Source organism: Suncus etruscus, chromosome 9, assembly GCF_024139225.1.
Source record: "Suncus etruscus isolate mSunEtr1 chromosome 9, mSunEtr1.pri.cur, whole genome shotgun sequence".
Lineage (NCBI taxonomy): Eukaryota > Metazoa > Chordata > Mammalia > Eulipotyphla > Soricidae > Suncus > Suncus etruscus.
The window spans coordinates 111,785,314-111,808,672 of NC_064856.1; the positions used below are offsets into that span (position 1 = coordinate 111,785,314).

The 23,359-nt window shown below is 54.4% G+C and overlaps 1 protein-coding gene and 1 non-coding gene across 2 annotated transcripts; both read right to left on the bottom strand.

Moving 5' to 3' along the window:
• Positions 1-2,279: 2,279 nt before the first annotated feature.
• On the bottom strand, positions 2,280-3,943 carry FGF4 (fibroblast growth factor 4). Its single transcript, XM_049781255.1, has 3 exons — positions 3,592-3,943; positions 2,730-2,833; positions 2,280-2,456 (listed from the first exon to the last, which is right to left on the bottom strand). Exons 1-3 carry the CDS (start codon positions 3,941-3,943, stop codon positions 2,280-2,282), a joined length of 633 nt encoding a protein of 210 aa, XP_049637212.1.
• A 16,915-nt stretch (positions 3,944-20,858) lies between these two features.
• LOC126019475 (U6atac minor spliceosomal RNA) lies at positions 20,859-20,981 on the bottom strand. Its single transcript, XR_007499164.1, has one exon. It is a non-coding gene; the product is annotated as a U6atac minor spliceosomal RNA (small nuclear RNA).
• Between the last annotated feature and the right edge of the window lie 2,378 nt (positions 20,982-23,359).

Below are 23,359 nucleotides of genomic sequence, written 5' to 3' on the forward strand. Positions count from 1 at the left end.
GCCCAAACAAAACCTGGCAGAAGGGGCAGGTAGGGGGGATGCACCAGGGCTGTGGCACCCAAGAGCACAGAACAGGTAGGTTGGCATGGGCGGCGATGCCAATCATCGGTGGAATGAAAGTAGACGACGACGTGTGCGTGGAAAGGCTCCCAGTTTATTGGGTTTCTTCCGGGTTCGAATCCGTGTGCACAGCACACACATCGCACTGTGGGGGCTTCGGCACCAGTTACCAAGCAACAGTGGGGGCCACTGTTGGGGCATTGCAAACACCCAAAAACTCCCCCTCCCCCGGCCAGAACCATCCCAAAGTCCATTTCAGCACCTTCAGGCCTGTCCGCTTCCCACAGACACAGTGCTGCCGGTGGCCAAAGATGGGGGACATAATATGGTGCTAAGGAGGGAGCCCCCAAACCCCTCACAGTTCCTTCACCAATGCACACAATTCCCCTCAGCCTGCCTTCTCCCCCAGACCTTAGTTTTCTGTCCTGCAGCTCTCGACACTGCGTGGGTTTTAAATATCAGTATTTTAGGGCCAAAGCCCAATGACTGGGGCGTCTGGTCCCATCCAAGAGAGAGTTTTGCAAGTTTTTCTTTCTTTTTTTTTTTTTTTTTCTGCAGATAGTTCCTTTTCTTCTCTGAAGGACGGTATTTTCAGGAGACGATTTGCATGCAAACAAAGTGTTTGCAAAAAGGAATGTGAAAGACGAAAAGAAGCTGCTCAGCCGTCTCGCTGTCTGTAAACTCTCCTATAAAGTTAATTATGGAGACAGTTCAGTCCTGTGCGGAGCAAGAGCGAGAGCGAGCGAGCTCGAGGAAGCATCTAGAATATTCCTGGTAGTCAGCTCAGGCGCTTTTTTGCATCCACTCGAAAAAGAAGGCGTTCTTGCAAATCCAAAAGGCCCTCTCTCTGTCTCTCTCTCTCCATCACCTCGTGGCCCCCTTTTTATAAAACAGCCTCTTCCATCTTTGCATCCGTGGCCGGCCAGCCGAGGTTCCATTGGTCAAATATCTCGAGCAAATTCTAAGGTTACCGGCGGATCGTGCAGTGCACGCGTTAACAGCTGTCTGCAAATTTTTTCCCCATGATTATCCTTACTAAAAGTAAATCGAGGGGGTAAAGATAGCTCGGAGGCAAGGGCCGTAAGTCAGAGGCGAAGAAGAGAGGGCAGGCCCCTCAGTATGTGTCAAAAGCCTGCCCAAAAAAAGCTGCGCCTCTGGGCGTCTTAGGACCGTGCCACAAATTGTGAGGTAGATAGATAGATAAGCCTTATTCTGGGCTGTAAGTGTGTGTTATTGTTATTATTTTTTACAATGAACAAGGACATTTCACCAACCAAGAATCCTTAGGGCGAAGCTTCCCAAACACCAGAGCAGGCATTTTATAAAAACATCCACCCACCCATCCATCTGTCCGTCCATCATCCATCCGTCTGTCCGTCCATCGAGCCATCCATCTACCCACCTTCCCGTGACATCTCAAAGGTCGACTGCAACTTGCATTTCCTACCAAAAGCTGCAAGGAAGCCCCACTTGTCCATTCTTGGCTGCACCCCTTTCATCACCCATTTACAGCCCCCCAAAGGAAAACAGAACTTGGCCATGTTGTTTCAGGGGTCTCCCCCCACCTCCACCCACGCTGGTGGATGGAGGAAGACTGACTGCAGTGAAGTTCAAAGGTCAGTCTCGGCCGATCTAAAAACGGAGGCTGGATGGCAAAAATGACAGGAGGCACGTCGGTCCCCAAAGTAAACCGATATGTCCCGATTAAGAGCAACGGGACAGAGGGAGCAGCGGGCGCTGGAGGAACGGGGAGGCCTCAAGCTTGCTCTGCCGGCTTCCAGAGTCCCAGGGGAAGAATTCTGCAGATGGGGGGTCCTGGTGGGGGGGGAGACACACAGGGCAGGTCCGGGAGTCCGAGGTTCCCCCACTTTGGAAATGCTGCCAAGACCCAACTTGTGTGACAGAGAAAAATTCTGTCATGGTCCGTTCCAGTGGGGGGTGGGTGGGTGAAAGCGTGGTTTGGGGGTGGTGGCTGGCTTTGGTGCGTGTCCTTTTCTTGGGGGGGAATACAAAACACACCCACAGAACCATAAATAACTTGGTGGCAATATATACACATTTAAATAATTAACTTAACTATCTTACAGCTACTCTGAGAATGATGATCACCAGACAGTCCATCCGGGCAAGCGGAGCTGGCAGCCCTCGGAGGGTGTGTGGGGGGAACCCCCTTAGCTGGGAACACCCCCAGGGGGAAAAAAGGGGGTCCCGGCGGGAGGTCAAAGCCTGGGGAGGAAGTGGGTGACCTTCATGGTGGGGGATACCCGGTTCCCCTTTTTCGTCTTCCCGTTCTTGCTGAGTGCGATGAACATTCCGGGGTGCTGGTAACATTCGTAGGCGTTGTAGTTGTTGGGGAGCAAAATCTCCTTGAACTTGCACTCGTTGGTGAAGAAGGGCTGACGGGGGAGGGGTGGGGACCGAGTTAGGGGTCTGGGGTCAAGCCCCAAATCTGTGCTTGGAAGTCAAGAGTGTCCAGGGTTGCCCCAATGAATCTTTCTTCCTTCATCCCAGGGTGTGGGGAAGGACGGGGAGTTTGTGCTAAAGGGGGAACTGCATGCAACCCAATAGCCCAGATGAGGGGGTGCTTGAGGGTAGTAGGGGGGGTCCCTGCAGTTCCACCTCCCTCTGAGGTCCCTTCTAGGCCAGTGGGGTCTCCCCTCAGCACTCACCGAACCGTAGAGCTTTCCGCGGCTGTTCATGGCCACGAAGAACCGGCTAAACACCCCGTAGATACTGACAACTCCCCGCTCCACAGGTGACAATTCCAGGAGGCCTGAAATGGGGCGGGGGGAGAAGGCAGGTTATTGGAGCCGGAACAGGTACCCCCCACACTCCAGGGACCCTCTCGGCTACCTTCAGAGCCTTGGGGATCCTCCTTAGTGGGTTGCTTGATTGTGGCAGCAGCCAGAGGTCCCCAAGCCACATCACATTCCCCTCCACCCCACCTGGAGACTGATGTCCCTCTACAACCCTGAGCCCCGGGGGACGCCTAGAAGACCAGCACAGGGGCACCAGAAAACACAGAACGCCCCCCTAAACCCGGTCCTAACCTGAGCGAGTGGCCAAGGCCTCCCCTAACCCCAACCCCCATCCCCGGCGGGTGCCAGTCAGCTGCAGCGCGCGCGCGCCTGTGCCCACGAGCGAAGGCTCTGGAATTCCGTGCCCGGGCTCCGGCTTCCGAAGGCGGGGGAGGCGGAGCTCGGCCGTGGGGCGCGCCAAGCCGGGGTCCCCGAGGCTCCCGGAGCTCAGAAGGTCTCCGGCCGTGCGTCCCCGCGCACGGGCACCGCGTGGCAAGCCGGCGAGCAGGTGCCACCGACCTATCCATCCATCCCTCCACCCACCTATCTATCCATTCATCTATCTATCCATTCATCCATCCATCCATCCACCTATCTACCCATCCCTCTGTCCATCCATCCACCCACCTACCCACCCATCCCTCCATCCCTCCATGCGTCCCCCCACCCCGTGCCCTCTGGAGCTGCCTAGTGGGAAGCCCGGACCCGAGTGTCCCCCACTCCAGCCACTCACTGTCGCTCGTGTCTGCGTGTACTCCGCCGATGCGCCCGTCGGGCAGCACCTGGAGATGGAAGCCGATGCCCACGTTGCAGTAGAGACGCCGGAGCCGCTTGATGCCCAGAAGGTAGTCTCCGGCTCCGCTCTGCACGGCCGCCTCCTGGGGCTGCGAGGCGGCCGCGGGGAGCCTAGCTAGGGAGCGTGCCACCAGGCTCTCCCAGCGGCGCTCCAGCTCGGCGTCCAGGGTGCCGTTGGGGGCGGCGGGCGCGGCGTCTGCGCCCCCCGATCGGCCGGCCCAGGGTGCCAGAGCCGCGAGCACCACGGCCGGGAGCAGCGCGGCGGCCGCGGCCGCTCCGGGCCCCGCCATCCGGGAGGCCAAAGCCCGGAGGACAGGCGGGCGGTGGCGCGCGCGCGTCGGGGGCGCACGGCACGGGGAGGAGCCGGGGCGCGCGGCTGGGGCGCAGCTTGTGGGGCTCGGGGGTGCGGCTGCCTGTCCTGGGGGGGCTTGCCGTCCAGCCCAGGAGCTCTCGGAGCGGTGCGCGGCTCCCTGCGCGCTCGGCCGGCCCCGGCCCGGCCCCTATATATAGCCCGACGCCCCCTCCTACCGCCGCGCGCGCGGGGCCGGTCGGTCGCCTTCGCCTGGGCGCCCCGGGCTCTGCGCCGCTGGCGGCTGGCTGGTCGCAGGCAGGCCGGCTGCCAATCAGGGCAGGGGGTGGGGAGGCGAGGCCTGGGGCCTGAGCGTCGCGGGGGGCCACCTGGAGGGACCCCTCGAGGCCCCACCCAAGTGTCGCGACGTGGCGCGCTTGGGCACCGGCGCTCGGCCTTTACGCACGCCCGCCCGCACCCCCAGTCCGCATCCAACCCTTGCCCTTGGCCTTAAGCCCACCCCCAGAAGCCTGGGCTCAAGACTGTACCCCTAAGACTGGGTCTGGAATCTTGGGGACGCGCGGAGGGCCCCCCCTCTTCCAAGGGAGCGCTTCCCACGCAGGTGGGCCCTACTCTGGCCTTGGAGAGGTGGGGTCGTCGTCCAGGACGAAGCTAGTAGGAAAAGTGGGTGGCTGCAGGAGAGACACCCCCCTGCCCAGAAGCCAGGTTCAGCACCGAGGACATGGGCCCAGTGAAGATTCCAGACGTGGAACCCAAGTTTAGGGGGACCCAGGAAGACAGGGAAGGCGCCCCTCCCCCACCCCCTGGCCACCACCGTCCTCCCCACCCACTGGGCCCATTGTGGCCCTGGGGGCGGGGCGGCGGGCTGCGGCTGGGGTGTGAAAGCTGTGACCTCCCTACCTGGGCCGCCTGCCACCTCCCGCCCCGCCCCGGCCCAGGAGGGGGTCACACCTGTGACCGGTCCCCCCCAGCCCAGTCCTGCCGCCCCTGCTGGCCACACTCTGAAACACCCGGGCTGGATCTCACTGCTGGGGTGGAGCCCCAAAGGGGGGCACAGGGGTGGCTGAGAGGAACCAGGGCTCCCCCAAAGGTCTCCTTTGGGGGTGATAGGCCCATCTTCTGCACAGTTCTGACCGATACTGCTGGGGATGGGCTTGTGGGTGAGCTGCAGTCCAGGAGCAATCCAGGAGGGTTGGCTGCAAGAGGGTGCCTGTAAACCCCTGAGCTGGGGGGGAGGGGGCGGGCTACTCACCTGAGCATCCCTGGGCGGAGGTGGGACTCTTGCAGCAGGGCAGGGCTTCCCTTCTCTCAGGTCCCCCTCTGCGTGCTCCATTTGGGGCTCCGGGGTCCCCTTCCTGTCTTTCCTGTTTGGGGGGTGTCTCCCAGGCAACTCACTCCCTGCGCGAACAGGAGGTGCCCCCTTTGAAGCACCCGGAACCGGTGGGGGTGTCTGGGACATCCAGGGGGGTCTTGAAACACCCCTCCCCACATCCCCAACCTGCAACCCCCAGATCTGGAAGTTGTTCTGTGTCCTCCGTTTCCCCCTATGCACCCCATGCTTGAAATGGGCCAACAGTGGGCTGAGCCTCTGAGCTCCTCCTCCCCCACCAGCCCCCCATTTGCCCCCCATCTTTCCATTTCCTCTCCTCAAGATGCTCCTTAAAATCTGCTCCTGCAGCCCCTTGGGGATACCCCCCCTGTAGAATCAAATAATTAACGATGGTGGTGGATGGCGATGGATGGTGAAGGATGCCATTCCAGGCCACGTGGCTCTGCATCCCACCCTGTCCGCCCTGGAGGCCTCAGCAGGTGGGGGAGACCTTCTGGTCACTCACCCTGTGTCTGGCAGGACCCTGGCTCTAGGCCCATGGGAGCAGGTTGGGGTTTCCAGGAACCCTACTGTGACCCAGGCGGGCAACAAAAACCTGGTATCTGGGTCGGGAACATTCCACAGCTGGGTCCTCCCTGGTGCCCCACTTTGCCCCATACTGTACCCTGAGATAATCCTGGGGTCCCCCCACTCTGATCCTGGGAAATCTGTCATTTGAAAGGAGAGAACCTTGAGCCAAAGCTGTTCCTGTGCTCAGTCAATACCAGCCCACTTTGGGGGTTTGGGGGCTGTGGGGAGAGGCACCCACCCTCCTCTTAAACAGCCCCCCCACCCCACCCCCCGCCATATGGCCTTACCAGGGCTCCTATCTCATCAAGAACTAGGGTGTAAGAAAGCGGGGCTGCTCCTGGTGGGCTCTGGGATCAGTGTCAGTTCTGGGGTCTCCAATCCTTGCTCTTGAGAAACCTGTAGACAATTTCATGCCTTGTCACAAGCACTGTCCAGCTCCAGCTCCACCATCCATCCATCCATCCATCCCACGGTTGTCATCGTCTCTGCTTTAGGGGTGCAGCCAAGGGGAGGTGGAGGTGCGGCCAGGTCTGGGGGTACCTGGGGAAATAGGCATTGAGCCTAATTCTTTGGGGTTTTGCATTCAGTCCTGGGTTCCGGGGCTGGAGCAATAGCACAGTGGGGAGGGAATTTGCCTTGCACGCTGCAAACCCAGGTTTGATCCCCTGCAAACCCAGCATCCCATACTGTCTTTGGAGCCTACCAGGAGCGATTTCTGAGTGCAGAGCCAGGAGTAACCCCCACCCCCCGAGTGCCGCCGGGTTTGGCCAAACCCAAATCAAAACCAAACCTAACCCAGAGCCTTGGCTTGCATGCCTGGCACCTCAGGGACCCATCCACCTTCATCCCAGCACTCGGAGTGATGCTGAGGGGAGCACAGAGCTGGGAGCACTCCCTGAGCAATGCATGACATGACTCCAAATATGAAGCAAACAAGGAAGATGTTTTGGGCACCTACCCCCAAAGTAGTGCTGACTTAGGTAAGGTGCTTGTTTTGGGCACGGCTGACATGGTTCAATCTCTGGCACCCAAGGAAACCCCATGAGCACTACCTAGAGTGCCCTGTGAGCACTGAGCCAGGAGGCAGTCCTGAGCACTACTGAAGTGTGTTCCAAGAGCCACAACTATGAAGTAGTTTTTCCTTTGTTTGTTTGTTTGTTTTTATTGGAGCCACACCCGCTGGTACTCAGGGATTACTCCTGGCTCTGCAGTCAGAAATCTCTTCTGGCAGACTCGGGGGACCCTATGGGATGCTGGGAACCAAACCTGGGTCAGTCCTGGGTAGGCTGCTTGCAAGGCAAAAGCCCTACCACTGAGCAATGGCTCTGCCTCCAATAGCATGCATCTTTTGTTTGTTTGTTTTGATTTTGGGCCACACCCATCGGCACTCAGGGGTTACTCCTGGCTCTGGGCTCTGGGGACCATGTGGGATGCCGGGGATCGAACCCGGGCCAGCCATGTATGAAGCAAATACCACTTTCCCTCCGCAAAGCTCCCACAACAGGCATTGATCCTGCAGAAGGCTCCAGGGATGGGGAGACCAGGAGGCGAGCTGGTGGTGGTGAGCGGCCACAGAACCCCAAAAGAGACTCCGAAAAGGGCCCCAGAATTCCAGGCTGTGACCTTCAGAAGCTCCAGGGACTAGCATCTTTGGGGAACTGCCCTTTCTCGAGCTGGGAGGCACCAGCCGGCCATTAAGGACTTTGCAGCCTCATAGAATGATAATACGCGATTGGCCAGGGCGGAGCCGGCTCTCCCTTTCAGGGCCCAACTTCCCTTTCTGGGCTCACACAAAGCGCTTTCCCAAAAGTCAAGGAGGAGGGTGCAGGCATCCATGTCCACACCCCATCAAAGCAGCCCTGGAAAGGAACTCACTTCTTTCTTTTTCTCGTTGCTCCCCTTTTCCTTTTGCCTTTGATTTGGGGTCACACCCAGTGTTTACTGCTGGCTTTGCTCTCAGAAATTATTCCTGGCAGGCTTGGGGGACCCTATGGGATGCTGGGGGTCGAACCCGGGTTGGACCCATGTAAAGCAAATGCCCCACCCCGCTGTTATTTTTCATCCGAACAGACTTTTGTTTGTTTTCTTTTCTTTCTTTCTTTCTTTCTTTCTTTCTTTCTTTCTTCTTCTTTCTTTCTTTCTTTCTTCTTCTTTCTTTCTTTCTTTCTTTCTTTCTTTCTTTCTTTCTTTCTTTCTTTCTTTCTTTCTTTCTTTCTTTCTTTCTTTCTTTCTTTCTTTCTTTCTTTCTTTCTTTCTTTTCTTTCTTCTTTCTTTCTTTCTTTTCTTTCTTCTTTCTTCTTTCTTTCTTTCTTTCCTTCCTTCTTTCTTTCTTGTCTTCTTTCTTTCTTGTCTTCTCTTTCTTTCTTTCTTTCTTTCTTTCTTTCTTTCTTTCTTTCTTTCTTTCTTTCTTTCTTTCTTTCTTTCTTTCTCTTTCTTTCTTTCTTTTCCTCTTTCTCTTTCCTTTTTTCCTCTTTCTCTAGCTCTTTTCTTTCCCTTTCTCTTTCCTTTCTCTTTAGCTCTTTCTTTTATTTCTTTCTCTCTCTCTCTCTCTCCCTCTCTCTGCACACTCAGAACCTGCCCCCCCTTTCTTTGTTTGTTTTTGGGTCACACCTGGCAGTACTCAGAAGTTTCTCCTGGTTCTGTGCTCAGGAATCACTTCTCGAGAGCTTGGTGGACCTTATGGGATGCTGGGGACCGAACCCTGGTTGGCCTTGTGCAAGGCAAACAAACAAACACCCTCCCCACTTAAGGGGAAGGCCGACTCAGTTCCTGTATTTGAGCTTTTCCAGGAATCGTGGCTGCGACAGATTTTTGCTCTTTCTCTGGGATTGTGTGGAGGTGAGGACCGCTCAGGGCTGTGCCCCTCCTCCGTCTGCACTGCTCCTGGTCTCCGCAGAAACCCCAGTTCCCTGAGTCATGCCCGGGTTTGAGGTGCTGCACAGAGGGCAGGGGAGGAGGCGAGAATTAGCAGAATTATAGCCTAAGTGGCCGTGTGCTATCTGGGCTGCCAGGTTGCCGATAAAATAAAACTGGCTGGGACAGTCTACTGGGGGTGGGGGCCCCCTCACCAGCTGGGGGCTTTGCATTCCTGATCCCTGATCCTGCCCGCCAGCCCCAAGGGTGGGGCTCTCTTATCTCCGAGAAGTCACTTCGGCTTCTCAAGGTCAAGCAAAGAGTTAATAGAAATTGGACCCCCCCCCCCAGGCTGCTGTTCCCTGACTCAGTTTCCATTTTTTTGTTTGTTTAATTTGGGGGACCATATCTAGCAGTTCTCAGGGGTTCCTCTTGGCTCTGCGCTTGGGAATCATTCCTGGCAATGCTTGGGGGATCCTATGGGATGCCGGGGATCGAACTAAGGCCGGCTGTGTGCAAGGTAAACATGATAGCTCCGTGCTTAAGGCACTTGCCTTGCAAGCGGTCCACCTGGGTTCAATTCTCGGCATCCCATAGGGTCCCCCGAGTCTGCCAGGAACTCTTCCTGAGCACAGAGCCAGGAGAAACCCCTGAGCACCACTTGGGTGGCCCAAAAACCCAAAGAAAATAAAAAGAAAAGGGTTGAGTCTGGGGATCAGAGTCTAGGGTCACGGTCTGGATGCCCCTCTGTGAAGCCTCTCCCCCAGGCCTGGTGTTTCCTCACACCCCACCATCTCTTGGCCCCTGGCCCCTGGTTTTTGTTTTCTTGTTTGTTTGTTTGCTTTTATTTTGTGTCACACCCAGTAGCTCTCAGTCAGGGGTTCCTCCTGGCTCTGCACTCAGAAATCGCTCCTGGCAGGCTCAGGGGACCATACGGGATGCCGGGGATCTAACCCGGGTTGGCCACGTGCAATGCAAATAAATGCCCTTTCCACTGTGCTGTCGCTCTGCCTCCAATCTTCACTTTTGGGAGTCAGGTCTCTGCTTAAGGGGGTACGGAGGGGGGGGGGCTTTGCTTCTGGAGTAATGCTGGGGTAAGCCCGGACCCCCATGAATCCTTCAAATCAAAGGAGGTTTGGGATCCTTGGAGGCTGAATCAGATGCTTTGGGGAGCATTTTCTGAAAGATCAGGGAAGATTCCACAGGATTCCTACCCCAAAAGTCAAGGAGAAGAGTGAGATCCTGAGGGGGTTACTGGCTGGCTTCAGGGAGGGACACTTAGCACTGTCCACAGAGCATCTACCTGGGTGAGAGACACCCCAAAGTTGCAAAGCTGGACACCCAGTCTGGTGCCTAGGGGAAAGGCTATTTTGGGGGGGGCAGTTATGGCTTTCAGCCTCGCTATGTCAGACCTAAGGGAGGCATGGCCGAGGACAGAGGGGTCAGATAGAGAAGACAGAGGGCCAAGGTGGGCAGCCCCATGTTTGAGAGGAAAACATCCCTTTTGGGGTGTCCAGACAGCCTTGTGGGTTGAGTATCTGGGGGGTTGAGGCAAGGGAGGCTGGAGTCCCCTAAATCTCCCCTTAATTTACTCCCAAGTCCCAGACTCAGCCAGTCTCCCTGCAAGGTGATGGGGGTTCCCACATCCTTCACCCACACCCCCTGTCACTCACTGAGGGGCAGAAAGAGAGAGAATGCAGCTGAGGAAGAGCTTGCCTTGCACATGGCAAATCCAGATTTGATCCAGGATCCCTGAGTTCCACCAGGAGTCATCCCTGAGCACTGAACCAGGAGCGCCCCCAAATAAATAAACACAGTTTCAGAATATTTGGGTAGCCTGTCTGTGAGGCCCTGGGCTTCATATCTCCCCAGCTCTGATAAGAACTGAATTAAATGAAATTACAATAAAGCCAATTTTGGGATCTGGATCTACAGTGGGTGGGTGTAGCTTGAAGTACTCAAGGCCTCAGGTTTGGTGCCTGCACTGCTGGCCATGCCCCTGGCGATGGGCAGAGCAGTGGAGGGTCCATGCACTGAGCTCTCCAACCCTGCCCACTATGACTGGGGTGGCCCCCTCATGCCTTGATCCCAACCTGGGGAATCTCCACAAAAATCAACTACAGGGACCGGAGAGATAATATAGAGGTAAGGTGTTTGCCTTGCATGCTACTGACCCAGGACTGATCAAGGTTTGATTCCCGGCATCCCATTTGGTCCCCTGAGTCTGCCAGGAGCGATTTTTTTTGGGGGGCCACACCCGTTTGACGCTCAGGGGTTACTCCTGGCTATGTGCTCAGAAATCGCCCCTTACTTGGGGGGACCATATGGGACCGGGGGATCTTGGCTAGCGCTTGCAAGGCAGACACCTTACCTCCAGCGCCACCTACCCGGCCCCAGGAGCGATTTTTATTACTTTTTTTTTTTTTTTGGTTTTTGGGTCACACCTGGCAGTGCTCAGGGGTTACTCCTGGCTCCACGCTCAGAAATCGCTCCTGGCAGGCTCTGGGGACCATATGGGATGCCGGGATTTGAACCAATGACCTTCTGCACGAAAGGCAAATGCCTTACCTCCATACTATCTCTCTGGCCCCACCAGGAGTGATTTTTGAGTGCAGAGCCAGGAGTAACCCCTGAGCACTGCCGGGTGTGACCCCAAAACAAAACAAAACAAAACAACAACAAAGATGAACTGAAAACAACACCATGTCCTGAGTTTCCCATCCAGCAAGTCTCACTCTGCTGCGGGGATATCCCCGGCCCTTCCTGACGCTCATCGGTGCAGCCTTGGCCAAGGCCCAACCTCGGCCACTGCTCACAGGGTGTCTTGTTTCTGGAAACGCTTTGCCCCAACGGGGAGAGAAACCCAGTGTCCAGTCACCACTGGTGTGAGGCAAATTAGAGCTGCCAAATCCATGTGCCATGCCTATCCCTATGTGGACACACATGTGCGTCCACATGTCCCCTGTGTGATCATACATGTGTGTCCTTGCATGTGCATGAGTTTGGTGTGTCCCCAGGTGCACACATGTGTCACACAAGTGTGACTATGCAACGCATGTCCATCACCGTGCACTTCGCCCATGTCATGTGTGTGGGCTTTTGATGACTGATTTTGGTCCATCTGATATGGCTGCAGGCAGAGCTGTGTTTTTGTTGTTGTTGTTATTTGTTTGTTTCTTTGTTTTGGATTTGGGGCCACATCCGTAGGTGCTCAGACTTACCCCTGGCTCTGCGCTCAGGAGTCACTCCCGGCAGACTTGGGGACCATATGGGATGCCGGGTATCAAACCTGGGTCCATCTTGGGTCAGCTGTGTGTAAGGCAAACGCCCTACTGCTATACTATCTCTCCGGTCCTGTTTTTATTTCTGTTTTTGTTTATTTTGTTTTTTGGGGGGAGCACACCCGGCTGTGCTCAGGGCTTCCTCCTGGCTCTGTGCTCAGAAATCACTCCTGGCAGGTTCAGGAGGCCATATGGGGTGTCAGGAATTGAACCCAGGTCTGTCCTGGGTTGGCAGTGTGCAAACCACTGTGCTATCTATCCGGCCCAGATAGAGCCATTCTAACCCCTGCAGCTGTCCCCCACTTCTGTCCAGTCTGCTCATCCTGGAACCTGGCCCCGAGGGTATGGCCATCTAGAAGCACAACAGGGACACCCCAATCTACAACAGGAGAGACTGACCCTCAGACACCCCCTGACGGTTCCACTCATGTGGCTTGGGACCTGGCCTGAGACCCCACCTTCATCCCCAGAACGGTGGAACCAGAACCCCAAACCATGGGGCCGGCCCAGCCAGGCCCAGCATTACTGGGTAGGAGCCTTTGGGTCGTTCTGTGTAGATGTACTGCCCCAACCCCCAGTCGGGCTGCCCTGAGGGAGGATCTGGTCGGGAATGGGGCAACCCAGGTCCCCCTGAACCCCGATGCTGTCCCTGGGATCGTGGGTGGAGTTGGAGCCTTCTCCCCCAGATGCCAATGTGACCTTAACCTTGCAGGACCCTAGAGGGCGTCTACTTGGCCTTTGAGGGAAGGATGGAGAAGCTGCTCAGATAAACCCCCAAAGCTCAGGGCTCTGTCTGCCCAACACCCCCGCCCCCGTCTCCCAGCCACGTGCTGAACCCCACCTCTGCCTTCCTGCAGGACTCCTACTCCCACCACCAGACCCATCTGGGCTGAACTTGCAGGGCCTGGAGTGGGTGTCCATAGGTGGGAATGAGGTCGCCAATACACTCACAGGCAAAGCAGCCCTGAACAGAAAATTCCAGAAGCCAGTGGGGGCGAATGTGTGTGTGTGTGGGGGGGGGGGGCAAAGAGATAGCACAGCGGTAGGACGTTTGCCTTGCATGCAGCCGATTCAGGACAAACAGTAGTTTGAATCCCAGCATCCCATATGGTCCCCTAAGCCTGCCAGGAGTGACTTCTGAGCACAGTCAGGAGTAACCCCTGAGCACTGTAGGGTGTGGCCCCCAAACAAACAAAACTGAATTTATTTATTTATTTATTTATTTTGGTTTTTGGGCCACACCCAGTGACACTCAGGGGTTACTCCTGGCTTTGCGCTCAGAAATTGCTCCTGACAGGCTTGGGGGACCATTTGGGACGCGGGGGGATGGAACCACTGTCCATCCTAGGTTAGTGCTTGCAAGGCAAACACCCTACCACTTGTGCCACCGCTCTGGCCCCCAAAACTGAATTTTTAAAAATAATTTCTTTGGGCCCGGAGAGAGAGCACAGCGGTGTTTGCCTCGCAAGCAGCCGATCCAGAACCAAAGGTGGTTGGTTCGAATCCCGGTGTCCCATACAGTCCCCTGAGCCTGCCAGGAGCTATTTCTGAGCAGACAGCCAGGAGTAACCCCTGAGCACTGCCGGGTGTGACCCCCCAAAAAAAAATCCAAAAAAAAAATTTCTTTACTTGGGGCCAGAGAGATAGCATGGAGGTAAGGCGTTTGCCTTTCATGCAGAAGGTCGGTGGTTCAAATCCCGGCATCCTATATGGTCCCCTGAGCCTGCCAGGGGCAATTTCTGAGCATAGAGCCAGGCGTAACCACTGAGTACTGCTGGGTGTGACCCCCCAAAAAAATTCTTTACTTAAGCACCGTGGTTACAGAACTGTTTATAATGAGTTTCAGTAATAGAATGTACACCACCAGGGGCCGGCGAGGTGGCGCTAGAGGTAAGATGTCTGCCTTGCAAGCGCTAGCCAAGGATCAGGACCACGGTTCGATCCCCCGGTGTCCCATATGGTCCCCCCAAGCCAGGGGCAATTTCTGAGCGCTTAGCCAGGAATAACCCCTGAGCACCAAATGGGTGTGGCCCCCCCCCCAAAAAAAAAACAGAATGTACACCACCCTTCACCAGTGCAACTTTGAAATCTGAAATTTTTACCTTTTTTTGGGGGGGTTCGTTGGCTTTGGTTTTGGGCCACACACTAGTGGCACTCAGGGATTACTCCTAGTTCTGCACTCAAAAATTACTCCTGGGGGGGGGCAAGAGAGATAGCACAGCGGTAGGGCATTTGCCTTACACGCAGCCGATCCAGGACTGACAATGGTTTGAATCCCATATGATTCCCTGGGCCTGTCAGGAGCGATTTCTGAGCATACAGCCAGGAGTAACCCCTGAGTGCTGCCAGGTGTGACCCAAAAACCAAATAAAAAAAAAGTGTCTGGGGGGGGGCAGGTAACCCTTCCCTCCCTCCCGCTGTCCTGGACATTGGGGATCACAGAGTCCAGTGTACACTGGCTGAGGAAGAGGGTCTAGGGAGTGGCACCCCTGTCGCAGTACCGCTGGTGACCTTCATGTGCCCCCAATTCCAGGTTCTCTGTCCCCCAATCCAGATGCACTTAAGCCTTGACCTCAGCTCTAGGTGTTGTGCCCCCAAATCCTGTGGGCACATCAGGTCCCAAAGACCCTGGCTGGACTCTGATTCCTGCCCCCCGAAGGTCCCTCAGGGTCTCACGGGAAAAAAATAAGAGAGTGTGGGGTGGGGGGCCAGGGCCAGGAGATCCCAAAAGGTGAGCTGGACGGCGGCTGCCATGTCTTCTGGAAGCTTCTGTGAGTCTGGTTGGCACAAGGTAGGGGCACAACACTCTGGAAGGAGCTGGGTAGAATGAAACTACCATCAACACTGTAGTCCTCAGCTAGCTCAGGTAGGAAGGATCCACCATCTACACCGCCGGCCTCTGGGACCAGCTTAGGGGGGCCTGTGGAGTCATGCCACGTCCTGGTGGGCCCAGCGGACAGCTAGGGGTAGCCTCGGGCCTTTCTCGAGGTCGCTTCTGATGCAATGGGGCTTGGACCCAGAGCCACACAAATGCCGGCAAGTGCTCTGTGAGTCACCAAAGCAGCAGAAGGAGCCTTGCAGGAATGGAGTCTCCACTGGAGGGCACAGCCAGAATGACCTGAGCACTGTGAGGGGATGACCCAAGTTTTTGCTTTCATGTCAGATCCGGTGGCGCTCAGGGGTCCCTCCTGGCTGTGTGCTCAGAAATCACTCCTGGGGCCGGGTGGTGGCACTAAAAGGTAAGGTGCCTACTTGCCTGCGCTAGTCTTGGACGGACCGCGGTTCGATCCCCCGGTGCCCCATATGGTCCCCCAAGCCAGGAGCAACTTCTGAGCACATAGCCAGGAGTAACCCCTGAGAGTTACTGGGTGTGGCCCAAAAAAACCAAAAAAAAAAAAAAAAAAGAAATCACTCCTGGCGGGCTAGGGGGCCATATGGGAGATGCTAGGGATTGAACCCGGGTCAGCAGCATGCAAGGCCAACTTACTACCTGTCGTGCTATCACTCCAGCCCCCATGGTCACTTCTGGGTACCCAATTTTTTGTTTGTTTTTGTTTTGGGGCCATACCCTGTGATGCTTATGGGTTACTCCTCGCTCTGCACTCAGAAGTTACTCCTGGCAGGTTCAAGAGACTATTTGGGATGCCAGGAATTAAATTGGGTTCCTCCCTGGTCAGCTGCATGCAAGGCAAATGCCACACCGCTGTGCTGTTGCTCTGGCCCTGGGTCCCCGATTTCACCTCCTTCCCAAGCCCCGAAGGGGACCTGAGCAGAGGCTGATCCACCCAGACATTCAGCTTCTCCAGAGCTTGTGTCTGGTCCCGGGGGAGAGAGGCCATCAGGTGTGGGGTGTGGACGGGCGGAAGCGGTAACCCAGTGTCCATGGTGCCAGGAAGTCTGTCCTGTCCATCCTGAGAAATTGAGGCAGAGATAGCCAGAGTTGTCATTTCTCTTCCTGGTTCCTGGGGTGCCAGTCAAGTGAGACACCGCACAATGTCGGTGTCCCAGGATCTCGCGACCCACAGCCAGCACCTTGCTCCCTCCTGCACCCACAGGGCTGTCCACACACCTTATAACCCTGCCATCCGCCCTGCCTGGCCCCCTTCTTCCTTCCACAGCTTCATTGGGGTTCATTCCATCATCTAAGGGACCTCTGGTCTGAGCCCCCACTTTGAGGCCTCCCAGGACACCGGTACAGGAGATGGGTCCCTCACCAGTGCAAAAGAAGCACTGGAGTTCCTGTAAGGATGCCTCGGTTACCCCCTAGCACACCTCTGTGTTGACAGACAGATGGACAGATGGAAGGGCCAACCTGCCTCTCTCTGTCCCGTTTCTTTTATTTGGGGCAGGAAGAAAAAGGTTTGGGCCATACCTCTGGGTGCTCGGTAAGGCTCCAGGCCTCAAACCTGGGTCTGCAAGGCAAATGCCCTCCCTGCTGTGCCCCGAGAAGCTCATTTCTGTGGAGCTGGGATGGAACACTGGGCCTCTCATCTGTAAAGTAAATGCTCTGCCCTGAGCTAGCACCAGCTTTGAGAGGGGCAAGAGTGAGAACACGGGCCCGGAGAGATAGCACAGCAGCGTTTGCCTTGCAAGCAGCCAATCCAGGACCAAAGGTGGTTGGTTCCAATCCCGGTGTCCCATATGGTCCCCTGTGCCTGCCAGGAGCTATTTCTGAGCAGACAGCCAGGAGTAACCCCTGAGCACCGCCAGGGGTGGCCCAAAAACAAAAACAAACACACACAAAAAAAGAGTGAGAACACAGCAGGAAGGGCATTTGTCTTGCACATGACTGACCCGGGTTCGGTCCCTGGCATTTCATAGGGTCCCCTGAACACCATCAGAGTGATTTCTGAGCACAGAGCCTGGAGTCAGCCCTGAGCACTGAACATGGAGTCAAGTGTGGCTCAAAGAAAAAAATTAAAAAAAGAGGGAGTCGCAACTCATAGGGCAAAGCGTCCTCCAGTGCTTTCAGCCAAGAGGAGGATAGGGAAGACAGGGAGTCTTTGATCTGAGCTCAGCTGCTTTTCAGGCTCCTACTCTGGCCAGGAAGTTCTGTACTGTGTGCCATTAGGAGACCTTACACCCTCTCTGATCGCAGCTTGCCTGCTTTCCTTCTAGGAGAATCAGGGGACCCCTGCAAAGGGGCACCCCCAATCTCAGTGGGTAGACTGGGCCTCCCCTCCCCGCTTTCCCCACTCCGCCTGGCATTCCAGTGGGGTCTCCATGGGCTGGGGCACAGGAGTCATTCAATGAGGTTTTGGGTGCTGAGAGAGTGAGAGGATGTGGGCACCTCTGGGAGGTGCTGAGGACTTGCCTGTAGAGGCAGCGAGATCTTGTCAGCCCCCCAGGGCCCCGCCAGCACCCCACTCCCAAGCGTTTGGGGCCAGAGCACTGAGGCTCGAGGAAGGTGCTGGTGGGTTGGTGGGTCCCGTGGGCAGGGCGGGGCAACAGGTGAGGGCATGGCCTCTGCCCTGGATGGGGGGCCTCAGGGACAGCCGCTCCGCAGGGGAGGCAGGGAGAGGTGCGGTGACCCCCAGCAGGTGGCCCTGGGCTGCTCTGGTCGTAAATCTTGAGGTCTTGCTTGGAGCTGAGGGAGCGGCAGGCTGAGAACCTGCTGTCCCCCATCCCATCCTGGGTTGATGGGGTGTGGACAGGCCAAGGAGGTGCAAGAGCTGCTCAGGGGAAGGCGGTGGAGACCGGTCTCGCCCTGGTGTTTCTCCTCTGTTAGACACCCAAAGTCTTGCCCAGTTATGGCTGCCAGAAAATAAGTATTCCCAGGGGAGCCAGAGAGACAGGTTAGTGGGCTGACTGGAGGACAGGCTTTGCCCGTAGGGGACCTGGGTTTAGTCTCCAGAGACCTCATGAGCACTGAGCTGGGAATAGATCCTGAGCACTGTTTTGTAGAGTCCAGAAACAAACAACTTTGTTGTTGTTGTTGTTGTTGTTTTTGGGTCACACCCGGCAGCACTCGGGTTACTCCTGGCTCTATGCCCAGAAATCTCTCCTGGCAGATTTGGGGGACCATATGGGATGCTGGGATTCGAACCACCGTCCTTCTGCATGCAAAGCAAATACACTACCTCCATGCTATCTCTCCAGCTCCACAAACGACTTTTTGGACCTGTCTCCCTGGTCCCCCTGGGAATAGCCATGTCCTGGCAGCCACATTGTACCATGAAACCAGACGCTAAGGATGATTTTCGGAAAGAAAAGTTGACAAGAATTTGAGCTGCTAAGGAGTAGGAGGCAGTCTCTGGCCCTCTTTTAGTGTATGTATGTATTATTGGTTTTGCTTATATGTTTGCTATCCTCAGTCGTGCCCCAAAGTTCAGTCCTGATTATTCATTACTTCACCAAGCAGTCACATTGCTGGGGATTAAACTTGGGCTTCAGGGGGCAGAGTATAGCACAGTGGGGAGGACTTTTGCCTGGGACACTGTTGATTGGATTTGATCCCTGGCATCTCATATGGTCCCCCTAGTCTGCCAGGAGTGATTTCTGAGCACAGAGCCAGGAGTGAACCCTGACTGCTGTTGGGTATGCCCCCCCCCCCAAAAAAAAAAAAAAAAACACTTGGGTTTCAAGAGTTTTAGAGGTAAGGTTCTTGTCTTGCATGCAGCTGGCCTGGGTTTGATCCCCAGCATCTCATGTTGTTCCAGAGCACCGCCCTCGAGTAATTCCTGAGTGCAGAGGCAGGAGGATCAAACTCCCAACAGGGTTGGGTGTGGCAAACAAAATAAACAAAAACCAGGCTTTATGCCTCCAAGGCCTGTGCTCCAGCCTTGAACTCTGCCCTACAGCTCTCTAAATTTACCTTCAGAGTCCCCCAAGTACTGCTTCATGGAGGGGAAGTGCCAGTCCAGAGGCTCAGTAAGGACCAGGGAGCTCTGAGCTGACACCCAGGGGGTCCAAAACTGGTCCCAGGGGTACAGATTGGAGGGACCCAGCCGATGGTTGTGTGCAGGCACTGGGGATGAGGGGGCCTGCACCAGTCTGACAGGGCCTGAGAACTTTGGACGACATAAACAGGGTGACTTGTCTGCTATCCTGCTCCAGGGCCACTCTCTGTCCACAGGGCAGTAATCCCAGCTCATGTCTTACACATGGGTCTGAGCCTTGGTCTCCCCAGCTGTCCCTGAGGCTCAGAGAGAGAGGGTTTAAGTGACTGGGGAATGCACCCATTCATCTACAGGGACACTCTGGGCTTGTCACTTTGAATCAGGGGAATCAATGCTGGAGTTCCACTAACCACAGGGTTTTGGGACAAAACTCTCAGGCCATGTAGTGCAGGTGTTCAAGCGCAGGGCTCTGCATATGAGCCATGCCCAGGGCCAGCTGTCACAGGTCTGCTCAGCCCCAGATCCCAGAAGGCTGAAGCCCAAATTCCCAGGCCCCCGAGTCAGGAATTGAAAGTGGCACCAGTCTTAGGGAGGTTCGTGTCCGGTAGGGAACTTCCCACCCACTCGCTTGGGGCCTGGCCTCCTGGCCCAGCCCCTGGCACAAACAGGAACCCAGCTGGGGCACGGGGCAGGATTTCATGAGCACTTGGGCAGGTTCGGTTAGGGAGCCCCAACATCCCCGCTGACCTCATGGCCATCGTCGGTGCCTTCATCATTGTCACTGTTGTCGTCACGGCGTCCTCCTCCTCCTCCTCTTTAGTGTCATCGCCATTTTTGTCCTTGTCATCCTTGTCAATATCGCCATCAAGACTGTTACCATCATCATCCATCTATCTTCATCATAATCAATAATTGTTCATGATCAATATCATCCTCTATATTGTCATCATCATCAATGTCGCCTTCACCCTCTTCGATATCATTCTCATCACTACTGTCACCACCATTATCAATAGTATCATCATCGTCCTCAATAGATCCTGATTATTATAGATCATTATTAATTTATCAATATCATCATTGTAATCTGTGTCGTCATTGTCTAAGCATCATCAATACTGTCGCCATTGTCATCAATATATCCTGATTATCATTAATAATTACTAATTAATCTCTTCAATATCCTCATCAAGACTGTCTGTCGCCATGATGATCAACATCATCATCAATGTGTCTTGCATCTTTGTTCTCATAATAAAAAATAAAAAATTTAAAGAATCTATTTCCGGGCCCAGAGAGATAGCACAGCGGCGTTTGCCTTGCAAGCAGTCGATCCAGAACCAAAGATGGTTGGTTCGAATCCTGGTGTCCCATATGGTCCCCTGTGCCTGCCAGGAGCTATTTCTGAGCAGACAGCCAGGAGTAACCCCTGAGCAATGCTGGGTGAGGCCTAAAAACCAAAAATCAAAAACCAAAAAAAAAAAAAAAAAAAGAAAAGAAAAAAAGAATCTATTTCCATTTGAGAACACACACACACACACATATATATATATATTTTATATATATAATATATATATATATATATATTTTTTTTTTTTGGTTTTTGGGTCACACCTGGCAGCACTCAGGGGTCACTCCTGGCTCTATGCTCAGAAATCGCTCCTGGCAGGCTGGGGGGATCAGATGGGAATGCCGGAACTCGAATCACAGTCCTTCTGCATACAAGGCAAACAGCCTACCTTCATGTTATCTGTACGGCCTTTATTTATTTATTTATTTATTTATTGGTTTTGGGGTCACACCCAGCAGCGCCCAGGGTTTACTCCTTTTTTTTTGTTTTTGTTTTGTTTTTTTTTTGGGCCACACCCGGCATTGCTCAGGGGTTACTCCTGGCTGTCTGCTCAGAAATAGCTCCTGGCAGGCACGGGGGACCATATGGGACACCGGGACTGGAACCAACCACCTTTGGTCCTGGATCGGCTGCTTGCAAGGCAAACGCTGCTGTGCTATCTCTCCGGGCCCAAAAAAACTTGGTTAGATGCCACAAAGTAGGTGGCAGTGCCTTAACCGTATGCGTGTTGCAGGCCGAAGCCTCTTCCATCCTTGTCAAGGGGAGTGCTAACCTTCTCTCCTTTCATACAACACAAGCCAGGGGCAATTTCTGAGCGCTTAGCCAGGAGTGGCCTGAAAAACCAAAAAAAAAAAAAAAAAAATTTAAAGGGGCCGGAGAAACAGCCGTTGCCTTTCATGTGGAAGGATGGTGGTTCGAATCCCGGCATCCCATATGGTCCCCCCATAGCCTGCCGGGGGCGATTTCTGAGCATAGAGCCAGAAGTATTCCCTGAGCACTGCTGGGTGTGATCCAAAAAAAAAAACCCCAAAACAAACAAAAACAAAACAAAACAAAATAAAACTCTGGAATCTTTCTCACTATTATTATTAGAAAAATTATTTTAGTAACCTGATAATGCATGTGATTGAAACAATATGGATTACTATCTTTGAATTAATACTCTTCTGTATTCTTGAATAAATGATATTGATCAATTTCTAATTTCATATAGAAGCTCATCCTTTAATAACATCTTAAAATATCTTCTTGCTCCTTTTATTAGGTTATAGGTGATATATTTATCTCTAGATAAATAAAATTTCCTCCACTATTAAAAAAATAGACTGTCGGGGCTAGAGAGATAGCACAGCGGCGTTTGCCTTGCAAGCAGCTGATCCAGGACCAAAGGTGGTTGGTTCGAGTCCCATAGGGTCCCCGTGCCTGCCAGGAGCGATTTCTGAGCAGATAGCCAGGGGTAACCCCTGAACACCACCTGGTGTGGGCCCCCCCAAAAAGACTGTCACCATGACTATCAATATCATCATCAACATATTCTTATTATTACCAATAATCACTCATTATAATCAATAACATTACTATGCCCTAATTATTAATAATAATTATTAGGTGGGTTGTGGGAGCAGCTGGCGGCCATCTCTTCTTTTTTTCTTTTTTTTTTTTTTTTTGGCCATCTCTTCTAACCCTAAAGAGAAAGGCGAAGGTGCTTGGCCTTGGCAACTCGTCCGCTGTTTTTTGGCTGGCTTTCAGCAGGGGAAAAGACCATCTAGTGTCTAAAGGACACAAGTCCTGCCCGCCGCCCTCCCAGGAGCGAAAAACAAATAAGTCAGCCGCTGGCTGCTTCTCGCCTTCCCGGAACCTTCCTCCGTCCCCAGCCTCCATCCCTGTCCAAGGCTGTGTGTCCCAGTGACAACATGGACTCACCCCGGTCATGGTCCAATGGATTTTGTTTTTTTGGGGAGAGGGTTGTCACACCCGATGGCACTCAGGGGTTCCTCCTGGCTCTGCACTCAGTAATCGCTCCTCCAGGCTCGGGGGACCCTATGGGATGCCGGGATTGAACCTGAATCAGTCTTGGGTTGGCCATCTACCATTGCGCTGTCACTCCGGCTTCTCAAATGACTTTTGAGTATTTTTTCGGGGGGCCACATTCAGCAGTGCTCAGGGCCGAATCCCTGTTCTGTGCTCCGGAACCACTCCCTGCAGTGCTCGGGGCACCCTATAAGATGCTGGGAATTGAACCTGGGTCGGCTGCTTGCAAGGCTAACAGCTTCCCCGTTGTGCTTTTTTTTTTTTTTTTTGGTGGTTTTTGGGTCACACCCGGCAGTGCTCAGGGGTTATTCCTGGCTCCAGGCTCAGAAATTGCTCCTGGCAGGCACGGGAGACCATATGGGATGCAGGATTCAAACCGATGACCTCCTGCATGAAAGGCAAATGCCTTACCTCCATGCTATCTCTCCGGCCCCAACCCCACTGTGCTTTTGCTCTAGCCCCTCACCTGGATTTTGAGGGTCCTTCATGGCCCCTTTTCCTGAGTGTGAGGTGCTGGGAATGCACCCCAATTTCTCTCCTGTAGCAGTCCAGTGCTCACCTATGGATACCCCCCCCCTGTTCCATCTCATGCACCCAAACCATCTCTCCAGGGGCTGGAGTGGTAGCATAGGAAGTAGAGCATTTGCCTTGCACGCAGTGGACTCGGGTTCGATTTCCAGCATTCTTTATTGTCCCTGAGCACCATCAGGAGTGATTCCTGAGCTTAGAACCAGGAGTAACCCCTGAGCGTCACTCGGTGTGACCCCAAAAAACAAAAACAGGGACCAGAGCAATAGCACAGCAGTAGGGTGTCCTCAGCAAATCTGTCCCTCAAGTCCATGAAACATTTGTTTTTGTTTTTGGGCCACTCCTGGCTATGCTCAGGGGTTCCTTCTGGCTCTGCTCTCAGGAATCACTCCTGGGGACCCTATGAGATGCCAGAATTGAACTCAGGTTTGCCATGTGCAAGGCAAACACCCTCCCATGTGCCATCACTCCAACTTGGTGCTCTAAGTCAGTTTGTGAGGCTGGAAAGATAGCACAGCGGTAGGGCATTAGCCTTGCATGCGGCAGACCTGGGAGGACCCCGGTTTGATTCCTGGCATCCCATATGCCCCCCCCAGCATGCCAGGGGTGAGTT